We start from the raw sequence: 21,945 nt of genomic DNA, 5'->3' as shown, positions 1-21,945 counted from the left end.
GTCGCCACCACCGCCGTCCACAGCCCCACCCCTGCTTGATGCGCACGGGGGCCCGTATGGCGTGTACTCCCCGGCGGCCACCGTGCACAATAATTGAACGCAACCAAACCGATCTGATTTGAACACGCCTTTGTACGCTCGTAAACTATCAGGAAGGAGACCACGTTTTGACCGGGTAATATACTAATATCCTGCAGCTGAGTTGCCGCAACCGACGCCAAAACTGTTCGGCGTAACGGCAAAGCATCCAGCCAAACAGCTGTAAAATACTTTGTGCCTGTACCGTTGGCATTTTTTTTCACTTTATTTTTCACGAAATATACCAGCAAAATGCTGTGCTACCAACCATTAGCACGGAACGAGATTCTTCAACGTGCGACTGCTTTGGGTTTGGGTATCTATCCAGTCGTCCAGTCTCACTTAACGAGCTTTCGGCTCGGAATTTAAAAGGCCGAGACCGAGCATATCCGCGTCGCCGCCGAGTGGCTAATTCCAATCAAATTTATATCCATCTTTTTTACTTGAAATTTAAATCTTCTCCCAGAGGGATATGATGTGACAGACAGGAAGCCTGGCCTACATGACAGGGGTTCCTAATTTAAAAGCGAAGCAACAGACAGCAGCGCAACAGAGAGAGAGCCCCACTCTCTCCCACGATCCCCACGTCGAATCCCCCGCGCCGGAAGCCAAAGCAAGCCACGGCCGCCGCGGGGAGTCGGGAAGCGAGAAGCAACTAAGCAAGCGAGCGCGGAGGGCCGGAGGGGCATGACGCGAAGGAAGAAGGCGGCGGCCGAGGTCCCCGCGAAGAAGCGGCCGGGAGGAGGGCCCGGGCCCGGGCCCGGCGCGTCCCCGGCGGCGCCGCCCGCGGACCCCACCGCCGGGAGCGGCGCGGCGGTGGCGGAGTGCGCGGCGGCGTGCTGCGTGCTCTGCGCGTGCCTGCCCGTGGCCGTGCTCTGCTGCGTGGCGCGCGCGCCGCTCCGCGTCGCGAGGCAGTGCTGCGGCAGGTGGAGGCGGCGGCCCCGGCGGCGGCTCGCGCCGGGGGGATCGTCGTCGTTCTCGGACGCCGAGGTCGGGGAGTTCCTGCGGGGCGGTGCCGGCAGGCGGGCAATGGGTCGGGAGGAGGACCGGGCCCCGGCTCGGTCGCGGTCGCCGCGTGGGCGTGGAGGCCGGACAGCAGCCGCAGCCGGCGCGTCAACCGCCGCCGCCGCGGCGCCGCCTCGGGATCGGAGGAGGTAGCTTCGGAGCATCCGAAGGGAAGCAGGGGATAAGCCAGCAGCTATCCGCTTATCCCCCTGCCCTGCTCTTCCTCAACCGCTGCGACGAACCTGGGAGAGGCGGCGGGAGTGGTCATCGAAATGGATGGGGCGAAGCAGAAGCCGCGGCCGCTGACGGTGACGGCTTCCTCCTCCTCGTCGCAGGTGGCGGCGGCGCGGGGCATGGGCATGGCCAACCCGCTGGCCGAGTGGAGCGACCGCGTCAGGTCCCTGGAGGCCGGCCTGCGGGCGTGGCTGGCGAAGCAGCCCACCCACGTGGAGGCCGCCGTGTCCACGGCGGTCGGGGCCGTGCAGGGCGCCGCGCTCGGCGGGCTCATGGGCACGCTCGCGCTCCGGCGGGGCGGGCGGGAGGGCGGGGGCCGGCGGCGGGCGGGCGGGATCGGGACGGGTGGGGTGGGGGATTAACAGAGGGATTAACAGAGGGGTACACACTGTCCAGTATCTTTTAATCCCTATACGCAACAGGTACTAAAGGTTTAAACTTTAGGCATCCTGTTTGGCAATTTAGGAACTAAAAGGTTACTGACATTTCCCTCTAATTTTTTTTGATCCGCAATTTTGCTGTAACCACAACCAGAGGATCTGCCATGCCAAGTAGGATATGCTGCTGTTTCGATTTGCTCCTTCGCGGCTCTGTTTAGCTCGTCCAGAAAAAAAAAATGTTTTCTGGCGAAACCGGATGGTTCGTTCCATCACGCTTGTCTTACAAGGCCAAGTGTACAAGTGCATTTCTCTCTTTTCTTTTCTAGATACATGGTTCGATCGATCGTCGAGAGCTGCACTATCACTTGCATCTCCCATCATTCTGCGAAAGAAAACTAGAAAATAGAAACGCAGGGTTATTTTCTGCTGTTGAGAAGTGGACTGGTGAAGTATCGATCCGTTGCCGGTCAAACATACGTATGAGTGCATTCATTTGAAAAAAAATAAATACGTACTGTACATTCAAGGGAGTTATTACAGACATGGCGAGATTTGAATCCTTTTTTTTTTCAAACAAAAGTTCAAAGACCACTACCGGTATTAAATGAACTGAGGAGTAAAGACAGGACGGGCCACCTGAACGGTCATGAGAATTGGGAAAAGGAACAAGCACAGCACAGCCTCCGCCTGCCAAAAGGTACCAGCAGGCTCAGCAGTCTGCTGTTGTTTGACCTGCCGTGGGGCACAGGCTCGCACTCGCACCGTCGCACGAGCAGTCGAGCGCACGAGACAGGACACGACCTGACACCTGACATGCACGGCGAAGCTTTGTTTAACCGAGGGGAGCCCCGGTCACGTGAGGACGACGACGATCTGAGGCCGCGGCACGGCGCGCGGCGTCCAAACCCAAAAGCTGCCCGGGTGGGCGGGGAGGGCAGCGAATCACGGGTACATCTAACCGAGAGCAAGGGAAAAAAAAAGTGACGGCGGCCGGAGGGCGATGCAAACGGCGATCGCTGTCGGGCGCCGGTGACGCGGCTTGGTGCCCACCCCAAGGCGACGTTCGTGCGCACCGCGCGCGGTCACTGAGAAGTGAGATTCGTTCGCGCCGGTGGGCGGGCGAGGGAGGAGACCGGCAGCGGAGGGCATGCCTTCTCCGCTCCGTTGGAGGAGCGGGCAGGTGGGCGACACGCCCTGCGCCCGTAAAGCCCGTAACCCCCCCGCCGTGCGGCGCAGGCATCTTGATCTGCTCGTGGCCTCTGCCGCGCAGCGAACCCGCGCCCTGCTTGGTCACCGGCCACTGGCCGATGGCGAGCAGATGCTTGGTAGGTATGCGTGCTGGATGGTACACTTTTAAAATCGTCGCAACTGTTGCTTTCATGCGCAACCCGGTGATGAATTCGGTTCCGTGTGTCTCACGTTAAACGCTTGCAAATAAGATTATCACACAGAATCAAACTGCATTACATTATAAATACCTGGAGCTATCCAACCAAGAATATATGCCAGGAAGTGCGTACACGAGATGTTTTCAAGAAAAATATCTTACTAGGCGAGTGCAAACTAAAAGGAAAATATCACATCAGAAATAAAATAAACAGGCAGCAGAAATTTTTATGTTGCACAACGCATGCACGGTCCACGATGATAAATAGCACGTGAAATAAATCAAGAACAAAACTTGACGGTGTCACTGAAGGGATACAGTAACATATGACTCCCGATGGTCTATTGTACATGTGGTTAAAAGAAAATGGAGAAATCAAATGCATCATATTGCACTATGATCTGAACCTACAACAATAAACACCTCTGGTGGATCTTTTAGCCCTTACAGATTTAAACATTTGACTTCTAAAATTGTACAATTGAAGTCAGAGGAAATATGGGACTGCGGTCCTTGGGCCTCGCATCTGGTTGTTCTCCTCTGTCTCCGTGAAGAACTTGACGTCTCTTTCCTGGCAACAGAAAATTACACAGCATTGATCAGCATCAGCTACATCTCATTACACCTTGGTTTAAGTTAAGCAAAGCGCAGTGGAGCATAACATGCCAACCACCATGCAGTCATAAACAAGATACACGACAATTGGTGATGCAAAACTAGGAGCAATCAGATGTTAATGCGAAAAAGAATCAGAGGTCTGCTGGTACTTATTGACAAAAGCAAGCAGACTTTGCCTTTTCATGGCAACTTCGACCCCTCTTCCTCAGCCAAGACAAACCCGCATATGCATAACTGTTGCAGATGAACCACTAAACCACAAAGTCTACTTGATTCCCCAAAAAAGCATGGTTGATGCAGAAAGACAACAATTTGCTTATTTCATTGACGGTCCAACTGAAACCCTACCCCTATTCAAAAGACTACGATTTATTCCTTATTTTCCAGCCCCTGCCTATCAGCTATCACTAGCAAGCATAGAAAATGTCTTAACAAAAACTTGGTGTGTTGCAGAACAAAGGAGAGACCCCACCTAGATGTACTGTAACATTCACTTGTATAACCACTTCACTAAGATCTAAAAATATTGGCCAGAAACACCGGTTGCTTTTCTGTTGCCCATTCACAAAAAAATCTCTCTGTACAAAAACTGCTTGTATATATGCACAACAAAACATGCTGAAGATTGAGCTGAACTTATTGTATGAATTTACTCAAGAGTAATCAGGTATGCAGAAGACTTCAAGCAAACTCTTCTAAACGAAAGAACATACCATCTTTTCATCAAAGCTTAGTATGGAGGCTACATTGCCACATCTGTAGCAATAATTAGGTGCAGACCACACCTGGAAAGAAATAGTACAAACAAAGCATCATAAACAATTCAAATGTAACAATTCAGTCATGCTGAAATAAAAAAAAAATACAAACTACTAATATGATGCTACCAGTATCTCGAGTGACAATCTATGTGGGAATAAGAACTCACAGTCACAAGGCCCTTCTCCTGAAACATGTACTTTAAGCCTTCCTGCACCAGCTGGTGAGCTCGGCAAACTAGCTCGATACCGTTAACAAAGTTGAACTGCATAGCAAAAAGTGGCATTTCCAAGGACTGAATAAAAGGGCGATTCGGAATAATAAAATAGCAAGAAAGATTGTATGCACACCTCTGCTGTGACTCGTGATCCGAACAGCCAACCTGCACCACGGGGACTAACAGCCCATGTCTCTATCTCTTCAGGGTCACTCCACATAAGATCACAGAAAGGACCTTCGTGGGGAATTTCACAATTGCGATCAATTGTTCGTATCTAGTGATAAAAGATAATCAAATGTTTAATCTCATCGAAACATTTATTCATAAAAAGCAACAGAATCATGTACTCTACTATTCTTCAGAAAACAAGTCAGAAATGCTAAGGGCCAAATCAACCCCAGAATCAGATACTCTACCATTCTTCACAAATATGAGTCAGCAATGCTAAGGGTCAGTTACTTTCCAGTTCATTGATGATAACCATTCTTACTGTACAATTAGCACAACCAGTGCATTGATGATAACCGTTCTTACTACTGAAGGAAATTATATAGCAAACGTTTTTTTTAAAAAAGAGTTAGCACAACCAGCTGAAAAAAGAACAGAGAAATCACTGAAAATAATATATATAAACTGTTCACTCATTCAAAAGTTCTAGCAGACATGCACTGAAACATTGATTTGCATCATTGGTGACAATGGAAATTTCAAATAGTTGTAATAATTTCATCCTTTCATAGACCAAGTAAAATATATTTCTACTTCACATATTTTCACTAAGTATGGCATACCTACAAGACAGGAAATATGGAAGCTATAAACATCTATGTTGACCGATGAGTATAATAACTATACGAAAGCTACAGAAGAAAAGTCACGAACCTGATCAATAGTGCGTACATCAGGAGAAAGACCGCCATGAACACAGAGGACCTGAATTCAGCATATAATTTAAGTATGACTTGTCCCAAATAACATGAACTGACAATCTGCAAATTCTTTGCCCAGAGGAACTTACTTGTCCATTAATGATTGCTGAAAGCGTAAGGTAATCAAAAACATCAGTGCAGTACCGCCATGCATTGGCATTCCCATACTTTCTCTGGCACTCATCATAGAAACCATACACCTAAAGATAAGTCACAATAATATTAGCATGCCTGCATGATAAGTGCTAAATAAGCATTTCATGTGTATCCAGCTATTTGTGGTACCGAATGGATACAAACATGCGATGTATGTTACAAGCTAAAATATATAGCCATATGAAATCAAAATGAGGGGGCAGACCACAAAAAAAGGAGCAATGTTGATAGATAGTTTATTAGGCACTGGCTAAAGAAAGCCTAAGCATGACAGACAGGCTAATTACATGATTGTTACTTTAAGTAGCATAAGACCTCAAAATTCATAGATGTGTAACTTGTATTGGTAGATTCACAATGCACCATGAAGCCAAGGTAAGATCATAGTTAGGGTATCAGTAACAATACCATTTCCCTAGAATGATACCAATATGTACTGAATTAATTTCGAGCTTTCTAAAATCAATATATTATGCTTCACGCAGATGTTTCTTTTTTTTCTTCTCTTTTTTTCCCCAATGAAACCTTAAACAGAATCAAATAAGACCAAAAGTGCTCTAAGAGGCACCATGCAGGGTGACTGGATGGCTACATGACCTTTTAAGTTGAGAGCAGAATATATTGTACTCAGGACATTTAGTTACAGCAAAAATTATCAGTATCACCCATACCAGAACATACCTGCGTCAATTGCCTACTTTCATGATTTCCACGCAGAAGGGTTATGTGAGCTGGATACCTAATACCAGTCAGAAAATTCATCGACAAGAATTAGCCATTGACGGTGACAATTCTTGGAAAAATATCTAAATGGGAGCTGAAGTGAAAATAGAACAACAAAGATTACGAGAATAATGCTATCATTAGAGTGTTGGTTCATTGGGAAACTATATGGTGAGAATGGATGCTTCTTTTGACACGTGCAGTTCAAGCTGCCAAAGGTCAGGAAGAAATTTCAGTTTCTATGTTCAAACATTGCAAACTCATCATTCCACTACCACACATGTCGGTACATTATAAAACCTGTTTCAGAGCAACTCCAGAACATCATTTGTATTTCTCAGAAATAAGAACCACATACATTATTTTGAAGTTTCTGACTGCATGGTAAACTAAAAGCTAAATTGTTCTATAGACTATCCAAGAATTCAGGAAAAATAGTGTGAAAAGGCGAGTCACGAGACTCACGGCATAGTCAGTCAGCAATTAACAATCAATATAAGCCAATAACCTAATTCTGTCTAGTAAGCTACTCTGGCTATTTATGTTTCTCCAACCATGTATATTCCATAAGAAAACAAGGTTTTTATACTACAAATGATTATGAATTGGACCCTCAGTCTGAAGTAGTAAGGTTGCTAACAAGGCAAAAGAGTGAAGCAGCTGCTACATCAGAAGCTAGGCAGCTGAAACATTGAACTTTTCGACAATCAAGCAAACACTCGACTATCTCCAAACAAGAAGAAACAAGAAGTTAACTAAATACCTTGCTTTTAGTAGCAAGAGAATGGTGAAAACCTCCAGGCTGTTGAAGCCACGGTCCACAAAATCACCCTGCGAGTGAACCACAGCTCGATTGAGGAGAACAGTATCATGATAATGGCGAATACATTATCACTGCTCACAGGAAAAGATAAAGGGGGGGGGGGGGGGGGGGGGGGGGGGGGGGGGGGGGGAAGCTCCACAGTCCGCACCATGAAGATATAGTTCGTTTCGGGGACGTGCCCACCGGTCGCGAATAGCTTCATCAGATCATGGAACTGCCCGTGGATGTCACCGCACACCGTCACGGGGCTGTTCACCGGCTGAACATTCGACTCCTCGATGAGGATCTCCTTCACCTGGACATCCGGCGAAACAAACAGCAGTTACACACAGATACAACCAATAGACACAGCAAAGGCAGCCCTTTCCCCACATCTACCTCTACCCACTAAGAACCCTAACAACCCAGCGCGCGTGCGCGGCCGCCCGAGAGAGCAATGGGGCGAGAAAAACCCTAGGCGCGGAACGAGCGAGTCAGAGAGTAGAAAACTCAACGTATTCGCAGAGGGTCTGGAGCTCGTGCTCGGCGAGGTGCTGGCCCTCCTTGACCTTGGAGATCCACAGATCCAAATCCATCGCAGGGGCGGCGGCCAAACGGGGCGCGGGGGGGATTTGGGGCGGAGGCGCGGGGGAGCTCGCTGGAGAGAGGGTGAGGCCCGCCCTTGGTTATTGGCGCCGCCTCGATCGCGGCCGGGGGCGGGCGGCGAGAGGGGAACGAGGAGCGGGGGGAGGGGACAGGAGGCGAGGTTGTGATTTGCGCCTGGCTTTTTGGGCGGCTGGCTGGCTGGCTGGGCTGGAGTGAGGGCAAATCGAAGAGCGTCTTTGCTGGCTCGCTCACAACCTCGTGCTTGCGACTGCACGAGACGACGGGGTCGCAAATTGGATGGGAGACTCGTCAGCAATTTCCTTTTTCTCCTTTGCAATTTTGTTTTGGAGTATACATAAGCGGAACGCATATATATCTGCTTCAGAAACTGTAAATGTATAATAAACATTACTTCACTATATGTTTTGTATTGAAAACAATTTTATTAGACTATTACTTTATTATACACCTCTTAGTTATATCTAATAGAAAATAGCGGCCGAAGTGACGATATCGTCCAAAATGTTGTTCCTAAAGTTCGGTGGTGTATCTGACATGAAGCCATTCCAGTTATTTGATGGATTTGACGGGGCAAGGGTGGACGGTAGTTAACCGTTTGATACATGTTTATCTTGAAAATTTAAATAATGTCGTGTGCAGGCCTCATTTCTATTTAAGGGCATAAAGAAGGAAATTAAGCATATTAGGAAAGTTGCACCATCAAAATTGAACAAACGTTGCAATGCTCATGAACAATAATCACAAGACATCGAACTGGTAACCATTGACCATACTGCATCATACACAGGATTGTAAAATTTAAATTTCTTTGGAGTTAAAATATTAAGGCCAGTGCCAGGTCGTTCAGCATCGCTAATGACGTGTTGCAGCTTTAGCGTGCCTATAGCTCAATATGCATACAAGCCTTACACAATATTTACATTTTTCAAGAAGACATATATCCTCGTTTGCGAACAGAAAGCAGCAGGCGTAAGCCAAAGACCAAAATTGTCCTCGATATAATAGCTCAGTAACCTTGCTCAAAACGAGGGCAATTGCTAGTACGGTTGCCCTAACAGAAAGTGACAGCTTTGCGTAACCTGGCTTCTCTGTTAAAACCAACGACATTTTCATGCCAAGCAAGAAGGTTCTCATGAACCAGGTCATTGTCAGCAAAGCATAACAGGCTACACAACTTCTCTGGCATCCTACTGGCAGCGCTTCTTAAACAGATGATGCCTGTTTGATGGGTCCTTGGGTTTCTTCGGAGCACCCTTCCCCTTGGTGCTGGAAGAACAGGACACAGGCGATGTGCATCCAGTTAAAGATGAGGTTGGATATGGCACCAAATAAAAAAACAGAGGAAGAGTGGATAGATGCAGCACCTGCATTCCAAGTAAACCCTTCCACCGGCTCCAGAAAAGGCACTCATCGATCCGGCAGAGCGATGAGCTTTCAGAAGAGCCTTGCCACCAGAATCTTCTTCCAAGTGCTCAACGCCCATCATGTCATCCCCTGCGTTCAGCACCTGTTGGAAGTGGTGAATGGGGCATCTGCACACAGTCAGTAACAACCAACAAGGGAACTATGACCTACAACCAAAGGGGTATAGAAATTCCCACCTTGCCTAAAAGCTCGAGCTGTTCATCAAGCGTGTAATAGCTCAGATTAGGTCCTTCTTCAGGTGGCGGCAAACTAGTGATAACCTGGCAAGTACAATATTTCATCACTAAAAAGTGCCAAAAGAACAATCTCAGCAGGTGCGTGCAGCTGCACGTACTATGGGTAAGAGTCAAATTACAGTATAATTCTTTACAACTTAAGAATGCTCCAGAGGCCATACCTTGAAGCTATATCCCTGGTCAATAAGAAACTGCTGCCTTTTTGTTGAGTAGTACATCTCCTGCATCAGCAAAAAGAATGTCATCCTGATATACTGAAGATAATTTACAGGGCTGTCATAACATACATGCATGCTGGTGTTTCCAGTAAAAAAAGGGGGAAATAATGAGGAAATAAGTAATCCAGTGAGACATGTGTGTCGGTTGACACTAGAGAATAGAAAAAAGCATTGTATTCTTCTTTTCCTCCGGCCATCCTATCTTGATGCTTACCCTGAGGTCACAATAATTTACAAGAGATTTAATGAGAATACAATTCATGATACTCATTATAGGACTGTTGCAGTTTAGATCTAAGTCTTCCAAATAATTATGTATCACTTTATCCCCAATCTATTGGCCACATCAAAGTGACTCTCATAACTATAAGCTGAAACTGAAATCCAGGTTGGTAGCCCCACACTGGTAAATAGGATAGTGTGCAAATAAACAACCTATGTGCAACTACTACAAATACAAGGTCAGCAAGAGTGACAATTTAGTTGCAAGCTTTGCCACAGCACAACAGTAAATTTGAACCAATATATTATGTTGGATGTCAATCCAAATTTATAACGTTGAAGTTTACTGTGTTAAAAGAATTTCACCATAATGTGTAATTTATGATGACTTCTTAATGTCCAGAATAATTTTGAGTGTCAAAAGGAACAGAAACATCCACACAGAAAAATTTTGAATGCCAAAGGATCAAGTGCAGCAATTACAACCAGCTTGTATGTAAAATGAAACAAATGGTCCAATAGTACCTTTGCCCTGAGAATACGTCCCAGCGCTGAGCTTCTTGACGCCTTGAACCAGCATGAGATGATATTTGTATGATAACATTAGCTTCTGGGATATCAATCGAGTTATCACCAACCTAACAGGAAATAGCATATAGTCACCAACATTGCTGACAGTAAGTTGATTTGAAATACATATTTAATATTAGATAGTCAGTAAGCACACCTTTGAAAGGAAAATTGTATTGATTTCTGGACTGTTCTTGAATTGGTAGAGAATTCTTGTCCTCTCCGCATGGCTGAATGTGATTCAAAGATAAATAAGTGCAAACTAGAGGAAACTAGGTAACATCTGCATAAATGTAAAGTCACCTTGTGGCACCATAAATCATTGGCTTGCGGATTTTCATTGCATAAGCTGTTAGTGCAAATAGATTGTCAGCAAACACAATTATCTTGTCTCCACATTGTTGCTCATGGAATCGAATCAGGAACTCACAAGCCCTGAACTTGTTTGGATTCATGACATAAAGTACCTGGCATAAGGGCAGTAAGATGTGATCCTCAAAACATAAGTTAGCTTCCAGGAAGACGAGAATGAAATTAAAGAAAATGGAATTCCAATCAATGAAAATTCATATATGTACTGATGTCCAAAGTATAAGAGTGGTATGTCTTGGAGGTGAATAGCTAAAGGAAACAAATCAAGTCGACTATTGCATAGAGGGAAAGGTACAATGGGAATAAAATAAAGCAATAGTGGAAACTGGAATACATGAATTTGCAATCTGGAAGGACAAAAACTTATATAAATTCTCTGCAGGAACCTATGACAAACTTCAATACAGGTTCACCTGCTTCTTCTTCAAATTATCCTTCGTCAAATATTCAGCAAAGAACTCTTTGGTCATGGGACACCATACTTCTGCACACTGCACATTTGCAATAAATCCACCTTTCACTAAATCCAACCATTTCGCTTCATACAGTTTTGGTCCAATTAGAAAATTCAAATCGGTAATGCGTTCGTCCTCTCTCACAAGGGTAGCTGTGATAATTTTAATATAATGAGTATATAATGAGTTTATGATACGTCATAAAAGCAAACAGTGAAACCATGCAGGATTATATGATGGAGACATACCAGTAAGACCAAGCTTGCAGTGAGATTTAGTGATGCTGATGACTTTTCTAAACATATGTGCAGGGACAACGTGAACCTGAATAGATACACAAGAAAAGGAGACGAAAGTGACACTGCATTATACTTTATTAAGACATGGAAGAATAAAACCCCAATGATCAGATTATAATAGACCAGCCCACCTCATCCATTAGAAGGAAGCTCCACTCTCTGTTTTGGATTTCTTCAATAATCTTCTCTGAGTCTTCAGACCGTTTACCACCAAATGCAACCATGTTATATGTAGTCACAACCACACCTGCCATCTAAATTTCTCCTTGTTATCAGATTTAAAACGACTAATGTGGTCATCTTTTATAGTTGACCAAAGCTTGAACTGAAATGCCCATTGATCTACGGAGACAGCATTTGTGGCCAAACATATTAATACGGCAGGCTGCAGATACACCAACCAAGGATTTGCCAGCACCACAAGGTAGCACAATAATGCCTGACCTTGCTCGTCCTGCATAATTACAAATTAAATCAAATTAGAAAAGCTAGCATTCACTGCATACAAGTATCACAAATTGTTTACTCCATGCAAAAACCAAAAACTTCTAAATGGAAGGATTAATAAATGACCCAAGGGAACAAAATCACTAGCTAAAAAGAGCAAGGAGAATTTGGTTTACATCCTTAGTAAACACATATTCTGCTATCAGTTAAAAATTTGCAACATTTTCACTTAGTATTCACAACATTAAACAATACTGGACACCTTATAAACAAGGCATTGCAAGACCATTGCACAGAGAAGGCACATTTACTTTCATTTCGGACCTGGCTGCAAATCAGGATGTGCAATCGGATAAGAGACCAATACTGGGCTTTCAATGCTAATCACTGGGAAATTCTTCAGCCCAAACTTCGTGGCCATCTATAGCTCTCTAACAGAGTACCAACTGTTTGAAACTCAATTTTGCATAAGCTTTACATGATGAACTTACCGTTTCCAAACATCTTGCTGAGACTCTTTTCTTGATATGGCCTGGGTCGTGCTTGCGGCTTTAGCTCCATGTCCAAATCTGGGTTTACCTACAATTAAAATTGAAGTGGAACTAAGTTAAGCTTTAGATCCATGAGCAGCTTTGTGTTAAAAATACTTTCACATATTATAACTTCATTAGATTCTAAATCATATCACAATAAAATTCAGTAGTAAAAGTAGTGTTTCCAAGATCATGTTCATGTCCAAAATTGCCACTTTTCTATGACCAGAGGGAGTAACGTTTTCTATTGGTGCAAGTTCATCTACATTCCATTAGCAGGGATCAATCCCACCCCTTGACCCTTGTATTATTTGACGTAGAGCTAAGGTGGTTTGAAATTTCTCCTACCCTTTCATTTGACTTATTTTCTTTGATGCATATGTGCATCTATCACATTCCTTTGACCTGGGCCAACCCCAATTTTTGCATTCTCCAACAAGAGGTACTGTGGTTTGCAATTTATCCCATCCTTTTGGTCTAAACTTTTCAGTATCATGATCATCATTTATCGATGAAAAAAGAACAGAAAAACAATATGCATTAGCTGTTCCCTGAGAAAAGACAAGCTTACAGTGTCATTTCTGAAATCATACTCCTCCAGCATGGGGTAGTTCAATGCATTTGGTAAGCACCGTTGCTTGACGTTCTCAACCTGTGTGAGATAAATGGAAGATCAGTCCCTCAATAACTTTAGTGGTTCCCAACCTTCAGTAGAAATGAAGAAATACCTGAGAGGGATCAATCTCAAAAGAATGTGTTTCCTTGTCTTCAGTTGCAGCAGCCAATTCCATTCCATTTAACAACTCTTCATGGCCACTAGCTTGTCCAGATGTTTTGCTAATAGTAAATGAAGATGCACCAAGGGAATCCTGAAGGAAAATTAGAATAGATTCCTACGACGTTGAGAAGCAAACAACTAAGTTAAATGGATAGCTGGTTTAATGTAGACAAATTAGCAGGGAAACAACTTTTATCACACAGAGGCTAGTGAGGTAGGTAACAAACATTTCCTAAGCTGCAATGGTTTCAAATGTCAATTATGATTACACACCCAATAAGTTGAGAACCAATATACTCAAAACCAGAAAGAAAACAAAGAAACTGATGGCATGAACACAATTGACATTTCCACAGTGTGCAAATTCTCCTCTACCTGACACTAACTTCAGCTTGATATTATACATCCAAAGTAAATAATACCTCAGGAGATATCCTAGCTTTTGATATAACATCATCGTTCAGGAGGTTACTCAATACCTGCACAAGAGATGCCACAGTTCTGTCAACAAAGAAAAGCGATAGAGCTATCAGAATTCTTTATACACAGGTCAAGTGATAGGACCTCAGGAAATGGAGACTTGACAAAATATCGATTCTTCTTCAAGACAAGCTTCACTTTGCTGTAGTTAGCAGTTGATCCGTGGATGAAGTCAATTATTTCACGAGGCAACTTAGTATTAAGAGAGTTTACTCAAGACACTAATAATAGTGCTTGTCTCAAGTCCTACTGAGACCGCAGCATACAATGAGTGGGGAGTTAGATTGTACTCATGCATAGATTCTGGCTTGCACAACAAAAACAAGGTTGAATTTTCAGAAAGAAAAGTTGGAAACCTTCATTGAATATATTCAAGCATTTAACACATATATTCATTTCAATATCCAGAGCACCATGGTAGCTCAGATACAGTCACAATTTAGCTTACTATTGTTGCTGACTTGCTGTTTCTTTGAAGTAACAAGCTCAGGATATCTCTAATACACCATTCAATCCTCAAAACTAAGCAAGTCCTAGTAATTATTACCTAGGAAACAAGGGTAAACATCTCGCATAACTTTGGTCAAGTTTAGATAGTGTTCACATAATATTTGTTTATTCCAAATCCACTCACAAACAAATTACACCAGAAGCAACAAAACTCTGGAATATGCCATAGCTACATTCAGCGTAGCCTTAAAACCTAAAGATCCATGTAAACATGCTTAATTAAATTGAGCAAGCACCACTGTCTTTCTCCCTCCCAATTCTCAGCATATGTATCCCTCCAACCAATTTCACACAAATTCCTTCAAATGACATCATGTTGACTCTTATGTCGGGTTTTAAATGGAATGCAAAATTGCAAGTCAAGAAATCCTGTCTTGTATATATTCAAAATTCATCTCCTGATACAAGACATCCAAAGACAGACTTGCGGCTAGTGTGTTAACAATGTGTTCTGGATTTACCAGACCAATCCTATCCAAAGCATGGACATCTTACTACAGCCCTAATTCATGCTATCAGAACTCCATGGAGAAATCAACGGCTCCAATTCAGGTTGTGAGCCATCTGGGTACAGCCATGACAACTCTGAATTAAAGGTGCAGCTGGTGGTATTCAAGTATGGAACTGATTAAAGCGGACCTGCACACAGGTTCGGCAATAGCGATAAGGAAATCGTATGCCTGCTTGTAGAGCGGCGAGAAGGTCTCGAGGAAGATGCGTCCGTCCGCGCACGCCCAGAGGGGCCGGTTCGCGTGATCCGGCTTCAACTCGAGCTTCGTGAAATCCCTCTTCTTCACCTCCGTATCCGCTGCGATAGAACAAAGACATCCACCCCCAAATCCCTCAAATCGATCAGAAGTTCAGAAGAAACCCCACAGATTTGGGGATGGTTCGCGGATTTAGGAGGGGATCAAGCGCGCGGTGGGTACCGTCAAGGGCATCGTCGTCGAAGTCATCGGCGTAGTCGAACTCGGTGCTCTCGTCCACCAGGGCCGCCTTACGGGGCCGAGGACTTGTGCCGCTTCGGCGCGCGGTGGCGATCGCCTGCGGGGTAGAAGAGAGGGGAACGATGTCAACGCGAGATGTGTACGAGGGCGCTCGTGGAGGAGATGGGGGTTTAAGGCCGCCGCCTCACCGTCGCCGCCGGCCATGGCTGGGGCTGAGGAGGAAGTGGCGCCACTAGTGGTCGGTGCGAGTCGATGTCGGAGAGGACGGCGGAATGCTGTGGCGGTGCGAAGGCGATTCAGCCAGCAATGCGTCGCGAACTGCGATTGTTGCGGTTTCGAGACCCCTACGTGGGCTTTGAAGGGTTGCGGGCCAGGGCGGAACGTGCGGGAACCGACATTGGGCTGTGGGCCTGGCCACCTGGGGTCGGTTGCGAATGCCGTTGCGTAAACGGGTTCTGAGGGATCCGGCCCACATAAGAGTTTTTTTTCTACATCTACAGGAGGGGAACTCTTCCTTCAAAAAAAAAAAAGGAGGGGAACAGGACAAAATCCTCCCGTCGTCTCGTCCCGTAGCAGCTCGCCCAAGCCAACTGCGTCCACCGGGATCGCGATGGAGAGCTGGGTCCGCGCGGTGGTGGAGGCCATCTACTCCTCTCGCTCCCAGGCGGTCATCTACCTCGCCGGCGGCGCATCTCAGGTATCCGTACCAGCACCTCCCGGGCCCCGCGCGCTGTAATTTTCCCGTCAAATCGGCCATATTCCCAACTGCTCGGCACCCCCATTCGGCGCAGGCGCTCGGCTGGCTCCTGTCCGTGCCCGGCGCGTCGGGCACCGTCCTCGAGGTCGTCGTGCCCTACTCCAGGGCCTCCATGGCGCAGCTCCTTGGCAAGGTAACGGAATCGGCACTCCCGAAACACTCTGCGCGTCCACTTTCGAACCCACAGTCAAACAACTACTCAGATGTTATTGGCTTATTGCTGACGCCTGAAGGTACTGTTTGCACTGACCGTGCTTTGATGTTCAGATGCCCTTGCAATTCACCAGCAAGCAGGCTGCAGAGGACATGGCACTGGCCGCGTACAACCGAGCACTCAAGCTTTCTGGGCCAGGTCTGTGTGGCTTACTTTACTTCGCAATACTTGATCATTCTGCACATGACTCTGTAGCTTGCAGAATTGCACATTTGCACCTAACATCATCTATCCTTGCTGTAAATTTTGAAGTAATTGATTGGGGTATGCATAGGTCTGCAAGTTATGGGTGTTGGATTTACAGGGTCACTTGCAAGCTCACGTCCAAAACATGGTGACCACAGGTATGCCTTGCAACTAGCCCACTTCACCAAGTTAGAGCAGTGGTCGTGCTAGAATCTTGGCTTAGCATGTGAATTGTGATACGATACGACCATAGGAGCCTGAGCACACAAAATTCTCATCTTTCGAGGAATCAGGGGGGTATTTATCTTTTCGCTGTTATGATAACATCTATAAGTTTGTTAATCCTCTTTCTTGAGTGTCCACTATATGACATCTGGTTCGCGTTTTGAAATAGGTTTTATGTGTCAACGTGGACTCACAATTGCCTCAGGACATCACATGTTACCTTGTCAAAGGTACAACTGTACAAGCACTGTTGTTCCTTCTTACACTTTAATAAATTGACGCTACTTGTTAGTCTTTTTAGAACTTGTTAGCAGAATAGAAAATAGCAGCAATCCACTATTATTTATTAAATTGTGTTGCCTCATGCTACCATAATCTTTCTTCCCAGGGTTTACGGAGCAGAGAGGAAGAAGACGAGGTTTCAAGCTGTTTTTTGCTTAAGGTTTGTTGCACCTCACTAGATGATATGTTCTCATTGGTAATATTGATCAAGTTGAACATCATAAGTTTGTAACCAACAAATATAAGCAACCAATCCTGATCATGTCAGGATTGGCCAATTTTATGATAATTGGCATTCTCGGAGGTAGCACTCATTTTTAAGAGTACGTATTGTAGGCAATAGCAGATACCTGCAGAGTATCTGCAACTATTCAGTCAGGCATTCAAGAACCTGAACTTCCAGAAGAAAGCACGGAACAATTTGATGAAGATCAAGAGCTCCAACAAGTCATTGATGGGCAAGTTTGCATGAAAGTCTATCATTTTGCCGGTATATTTTAGCACTTGGAGTTGTTATGTTTTTCATTCTAGAATTTCTTCCATTTTCATTCTTGAATCATAGTGTCCTTGGTCGTTGTTAGTTCTATTGTTTCTACAACTCTTCCATCTCTGAATACTCTTCTTCTTTAATGTAGCTCCAGTGGAAACAAACTTCAATAGGAAAGTAATTCTACCTGGTTCATTCAACCCCTTGCATGATGGCCACCTTAAGCTGTTGGAAGTTGCATCAAGGTTTGATTTTCTTTTGGAGAAGCTGTGAATAAATAGAAACATTTCTACTTTTGGATTTGGGCATGTTAAAGGCTAGCAAGGGGAAAAAAAATCAATAATGGCAAAGTGGAAATGTGAAAATGATTTGTCACAGAAAATTACTTGTCAAGAGAAGGTTTGCTATGTTTTGACAATTGGCATGTGGCTCCACAACACTATTTCTATATAGCTGTCTTTGTACCCAAGATATTGGATCTTCCACTTCTGTTTTTTTTCCTTGTTTTATCTTAAAAGAAAGAGTAAATTGCCTGATATTTTTAATGGATCCACTTGTTGTAGCATGTATGATGATGGGCTTCCATTCTTTGAGATATCAGCAATCAATGCCGATAAACCTCCACTATCTATTCCAGAAATTAAGAGGCGTGTTGAGCAATTTAGAAAAGCAGGTATGGCCCAGCATCATGTACAATTATGTGCCATGACTTCGATTTTGCAATAACCCTAGGACTCTGATCAGATTGCCATGCCAAATGTGGTTCAGTTTGCGGTTACAGAGAACTGGAGTCTTGTTTACCATTCATTCATGTGGGCTGCGGCCATGCATCGTGGTGACACTTGAATAAAAATGATTTCGCGGGAGCTCTTTACATAAGTGTCCAGTAGTGTTTTTCCTAAGTTTTTGTTTATATTACCATTGTACTCCCTTCGTTTTTAAATATATGACATTTAAGACAAGTTAGTTAGTTCATTTTTTATCTAGTTAGCTTGTCCTAAACGTCATATATTTAAAACCAAAGGGAGGATAAAATAGTGATTGACAACCTGGGCAACCAATTGTTGGTTGCTGAAAGTCTGTTTAATTGCTCACCAATTATTTACTGCTTTTGAGGGTCAAGCTGCTCTTTTTTAGAACTTCACATGGATGGGATTTGCTGGGGGAAACTCACCCTGTTGTTCTCTTTCTGTTACAGGGAAGAATGTGATAATATCTAACCAACCATACTTCTATAAGAAAGCGGAGCTTTTCCCAGGAAGTGCTTTTATAATTGGTGCAGACACTGCAGCTAGGCTTGTTAATGTAAGAAGTTCGACAGTCATGATAAAACTACCTACCGGTTTAGTTTGTTTCCTTTCTGAAAGGATGTTTTAGGTTTTGGAGTCAATGATTTTATGTTTATTAGATAATAATATGCAACCCAAATACCCAATGTTCGAGTAGCAATTTGCAGTTTCTTTCATCTTTTTAGTTTCTTATCAGCACACTTTGTACTTACTTTTGAGCATAAATTGTGGTATTACCTTCACTGACAGAGTTTACTCGTTACTGTGTAAGTAAAATTGACAATTGGATATTTTGTTGTTGATACTGAATGAAGTTTATTCATTGCAGCCCAAGTATTATGGAGGAGATTACAATAGAATGCTGGAGATACTTCTCAAATGTAAAAGCACAGGTACCACTTTTCTTGTTGGTGGTCGAATGATTGAAGGAGTTTTCAAGGTATAAATTTAACTTGATGTTTTCTTTACACACTTTTTTTTGGGTGTGGGGAGAAGGAAGTGGGAGAGAGATCATCTGAAACACTATACACTACTTGTTTTGTTTTGAAGGCCCTTGAGGATTTAGTCATTCCAGAGGAGCTGAGCGACATGTTCATCTCCATACCAGAGGAAAAATTTCGCATGGATATTTCATCTACTGAATTAAGGAAAAGCCAAGGTCTCTGATGTTTTAGACATGGTCATATTCCAGATTCAAGTTGACTCTCCACAGTACACAAACATTTAAGGTACAAATGGATCTTTGCAAATAAATCATGCAATGTTTGATGCCTCGAGAATTCCTCATGTATGTTATTTAAACGGAAAAATTAGCAACAGGACACTGATCCTTAGATGTAGGACATTGAAATGCATTTTCTATGCTGTAGGAAGGTTGTCAGTTCTGTGAGCACGGAGGGTGGCCTCTGGTGCATGGCGGGGGCCTCCAAGCTCCAGGAACTCATGTCCAGGTTGTCCAGGTCGCTGCCTCTTGGAGCTTAAGCTCTGAAGGGCTGCTGGTTGTCTGTTTTGCTATTCCGTGGTGCGACCGTGAGTTTTGGTTTTCTGTAAGTGTGTGGGTGTGTTTATGTGTGTTTGTGGGGTTTGCCTGGTACTCGGGTTGGGTCTTTCTAGACTTGTGTACTTTTGTTTCTACCTTAATGAAATGACACGCAGTTCTCCTGCGTGGTTCAAGAAAAAAAAGGACACTAGTTTCTTTGCTGCAGAGCCCTGCCTAGTGTCTTGTAGCCAATAATTTTTTTCCAGTATATCCCACAGCATATACCAAGAATGAAGAGTAAAACACATAACACTAGCGTTTCACATGTTAGAAGACAATGAATGATGAATGTCATGTAATCATGTTTATATTCCTTTTTTCCCTAGACGATTAGGCAATCTTAGCTATTTGTCTTGCTGAGTCCATATTGGATGCTCTTTTTTCATGTGCTGTACTTATACAAACCCATGGTGTCAGAGTTGAAAGAGAAAACACCACTCAATTCTTATTAATGATCTGCTTTGTTGAGATTACAACATTATAGTTCATTTCATATTGATTGTGAAGTCTTGAAAATATGCTTGTATCCATGCATTGATAGGTACATTTGAATGCTGACAGTCTGAATTCTCCAGGCTCAGTTGAAGCTACTTCTTGCTTTTCTGGTTCAAACACCTTTGTACAAATTACAATAGGACCATTTTCGCTGGAAGCAATCAAATGATAGCTCATTCCCTTTCGAGGGAATCATTGATGTATCTTCAGGGAGTATATCTTATATAGGTTTTGACTTGACAGGGCCTCTTGGTATTTTGTTGAGCAAATTGGAATCAATCCTCTTATAGAACCTCTTGATGTCTTCACTACCTCTTGCAGCTAGATGGTCCACCTCTGTCTCATATCTTTGGTACAATGCTGGCAAAGTGTGAGCACACAAAAATCCTGTGGAAGTAAGTTGTTCAGACTTGTTAAATGTATTATAGCAATTGGTTTGTATGATCTTTGTGTGTTCATCTTGTTAAAAATTACCGCAGTACTCACCGAGATATAGTAGACTTGTGAAGCTGTAAGAACTTCCAATCTCAGACAATATTAGCAGTGAAAAGATCACCTTAATATTAGAAACAGCATATTGTTAGTCTAAGGTTAAAGTGTTGTAAATTGCCCAAAAACACTATAAAAGTGATGAAAAATATTGGCAAAATAATGGGTTGCAGTTCAGTTACATGTGATTTGTAAGTTTTTTCTTAAATTCAAAAATATCACACGTGGATCTTGGCATATATCTTGACACTGGAAAAACTGTGACATGGTTTTTGTTATAAAGGTAGGAGAGTAATTGATTGTTATGTACCAAGAGGAATTTCTTCAGATCCTTTCCGCATGCAATGTCATAAAGAGCAGCGGCAGTGTATGCCAGTTTGTAATGGATGGTCTGTGCTATATGTCGGAAGGCATGTTCAGAGACGATGACTTCTGGGATTCTTGGAGGGGGTCTGCTATGAAAATTTGGTTAGTTGAGAATTGCTTCTTGTGCCTTTGTGTCACATTTGAATTTCGATAAACATCCAGAAGAAACAAAGACATACATGTTCAAGAGCGGCGCGGCATTCGACCAAATGAAGACCACGAGCATGGCCAAGATGGCAATCTGGGAAAGGAGCGGGATTACGTTGTATTCAACCACTTCGAACAGGTACCAGATCAACGTGGCCCCGAGGAGCACACCTGCAGATAAGTTCCTGTCCTTCCACAGCAGAATGTCCGCCACTGCGAGGGGCAAACAACGCAATCCATGAACACATGGATTCAGACAGAAACTTTGGTAATTCAAATGATGCAAGTTAATTGTCCAGAAAGAAAAGAAGAGCAGCATTACCTTTTCCTCCGCCAAGAAGCCTATGAATCGACCTGTGCCTATGGAACGGACCACCCACTCGTTCATTGCCGTGATCGTTAGGAAAATGAGGATGCATGGCTCTAAGAGTTTTTGACGATTAATCTCTTGTCTTGTTTTGTCTGATCGGTCTATTGCAGAAAGGGCGTCTTTATAAGCCCCCGAAATGCTAGTATAATTTTCATCTCAAGGGGGCGTAGATTGAGAAGAAAAGGATAG

The 21,945-nt window shown here is 43.8% G+C and overlaps 4 protein-coding genes and 1 pseudogene across 9 annotated transcripts; 2 read left to right on the top strand and 3 right to left on the bottom strand.

Moving 5' to 3' along the window:
* Window positions 1–765: 765 nt before the first annotated feature.
* Window positions 766–1,897, top strand: LOC117855407 (uncharacterized). Its single transcript, XM_072293667.1, has one exon. The coding sequence runs from the start codon at window positions 766–768 to the stop codon at window positions 1,234–1,236; it is 471 nt and encodes a 156-aa protein (XP_072149768.1). The 3' UTR covers window positions 1,237–1,897.
* A 1,445-nt stretch (window positions 1,898–3,342) lies between these two features.
* On the bottom strand, window positions 3,343–8,103 carry LOC117856616 (phytochrome-associated serine/threonine-protein phosphatase). The gene is made up of 10 exons (XM_034738951.2): window positions 7,807–8,103; window positions 7,461–7,607; window positions 7,253–7,320; window positions 6,448–6,505; window positions 5,700–5,810; window positions 5,564–5,614; window positions 4,812–4,955; window positions 4,631–4,726; window positions 4,416–4,487; window positions 3,343–3,655 (listed from the first exon to the last, which is right to left on the bottom strand). The coding sequence occupies exons 1-10, from the start codon at window positions 7,885–7,887 to the stop codon at window positions 3,572–3,574; spliced, it is 912 nt and encodes a 303-aa protein (XP_034594842.1). The 5' UTR covers window positions 7,888–8,103; the 3' UTR covers window positions 3,343–3,571.
* A 604-nt stretch (window positions 8,104–8,707) lies between these two features.
* Window positions 8,708–15,629, bottom strand: LOC117856619 (general transcription and DNA repair factor IIH helicase/translocase subunit XPB1-like; annotated as a pseudogene).
* A 318-nt stretch (window positions 15,630–15,947) lies between these two features.
* On the top strand, window positions 15,948–21,054 carry LOC117856614 (uncharacterized). Of its 6 annotated transcripts, none has more exons than XM_034738950.2 (13): window positions 15,948–16,107; window positions 16,202–16,300; window positions 16,435–16,519; window positions 16,686–16,725; window positions 16,962–17,022; window positions 17,181–17,234; window positions 17,411–17,564; window positions 17,710–17,806; window positions 18,125–18,234; window positions 18,760–18,866; window positions 19,179–19,289; window positions 19,400–19,578; window positions 19,720–21,054. In XM_034738950.2, exons 1-12 carry the CDS (start codon window positions 16,021–16,023, stop codon window positions 19,514–19,516), a joined length of 1,122 nt encoding a protein of 373 aa, XP_034594841.1. In that variant the 5' UTR covers window positions 15,948–16,020; the 3' UTR covers window positions 19,517–19,578; window positions 19,720–21,054. The 6 variants fall into 6 exon arrangements, with proteins under 6 accessions (XP_034594841.1, XP_034594840.1, XP_034594838.1 ...); XM_034738949.2 differs by having other exon boundaries at window positions 16,656–16,725; window positions 20,628–21,054; XM_034738947.1 differs by having other exon boundaries at window positions 16,656–16,725; window positions 20,465–21,054.
* LOC117856617 (reticulon-like protein B9) lies at window positions 20,309–21,850 on the bottom strand. Its single transcript, XM_034738952.2, has 5 exons — window positions 21,709–21,850; window positions 21,419–21,599; window positions 21,184–21,325; window positions 20,871–20,940; window positions 20,309–20,771 (listed from the first exon to the last, which is right to left on the bottom strand). The coding sequence occupies exons 1-5, from the start codon at window positions 21,803–21,805 to the stop codon at window positions 20,605–20,607; spliced, it is 657 nt and encodes a 218-aa protein (XP_034594843.1). The 5' UTR covers window positions 21,806–21,850; the 3' UTR covers window positions 20,309–20,604.
* Window positions 21,851–21,945: the final 95 nt, after the last annotated feature.

Source organism: Setaria viridis, chromosome 5 (genome assembly GCF_005286985.2).
Source record: "Setaria viridis chromosome 5, Setaria_viridis_v4.0, whole genome shotgun sequence".
In the NCBI taxonomy this organism is placed as follows: Eukaryota; Viridiplantae; Streptophyta; class Magnoliopsida; order Poales; family Poaceae; genus Setaria; species Setaria viridis.
This window is presented reverse-complemented; position numbering and strand designations above follow the sequence as displayed.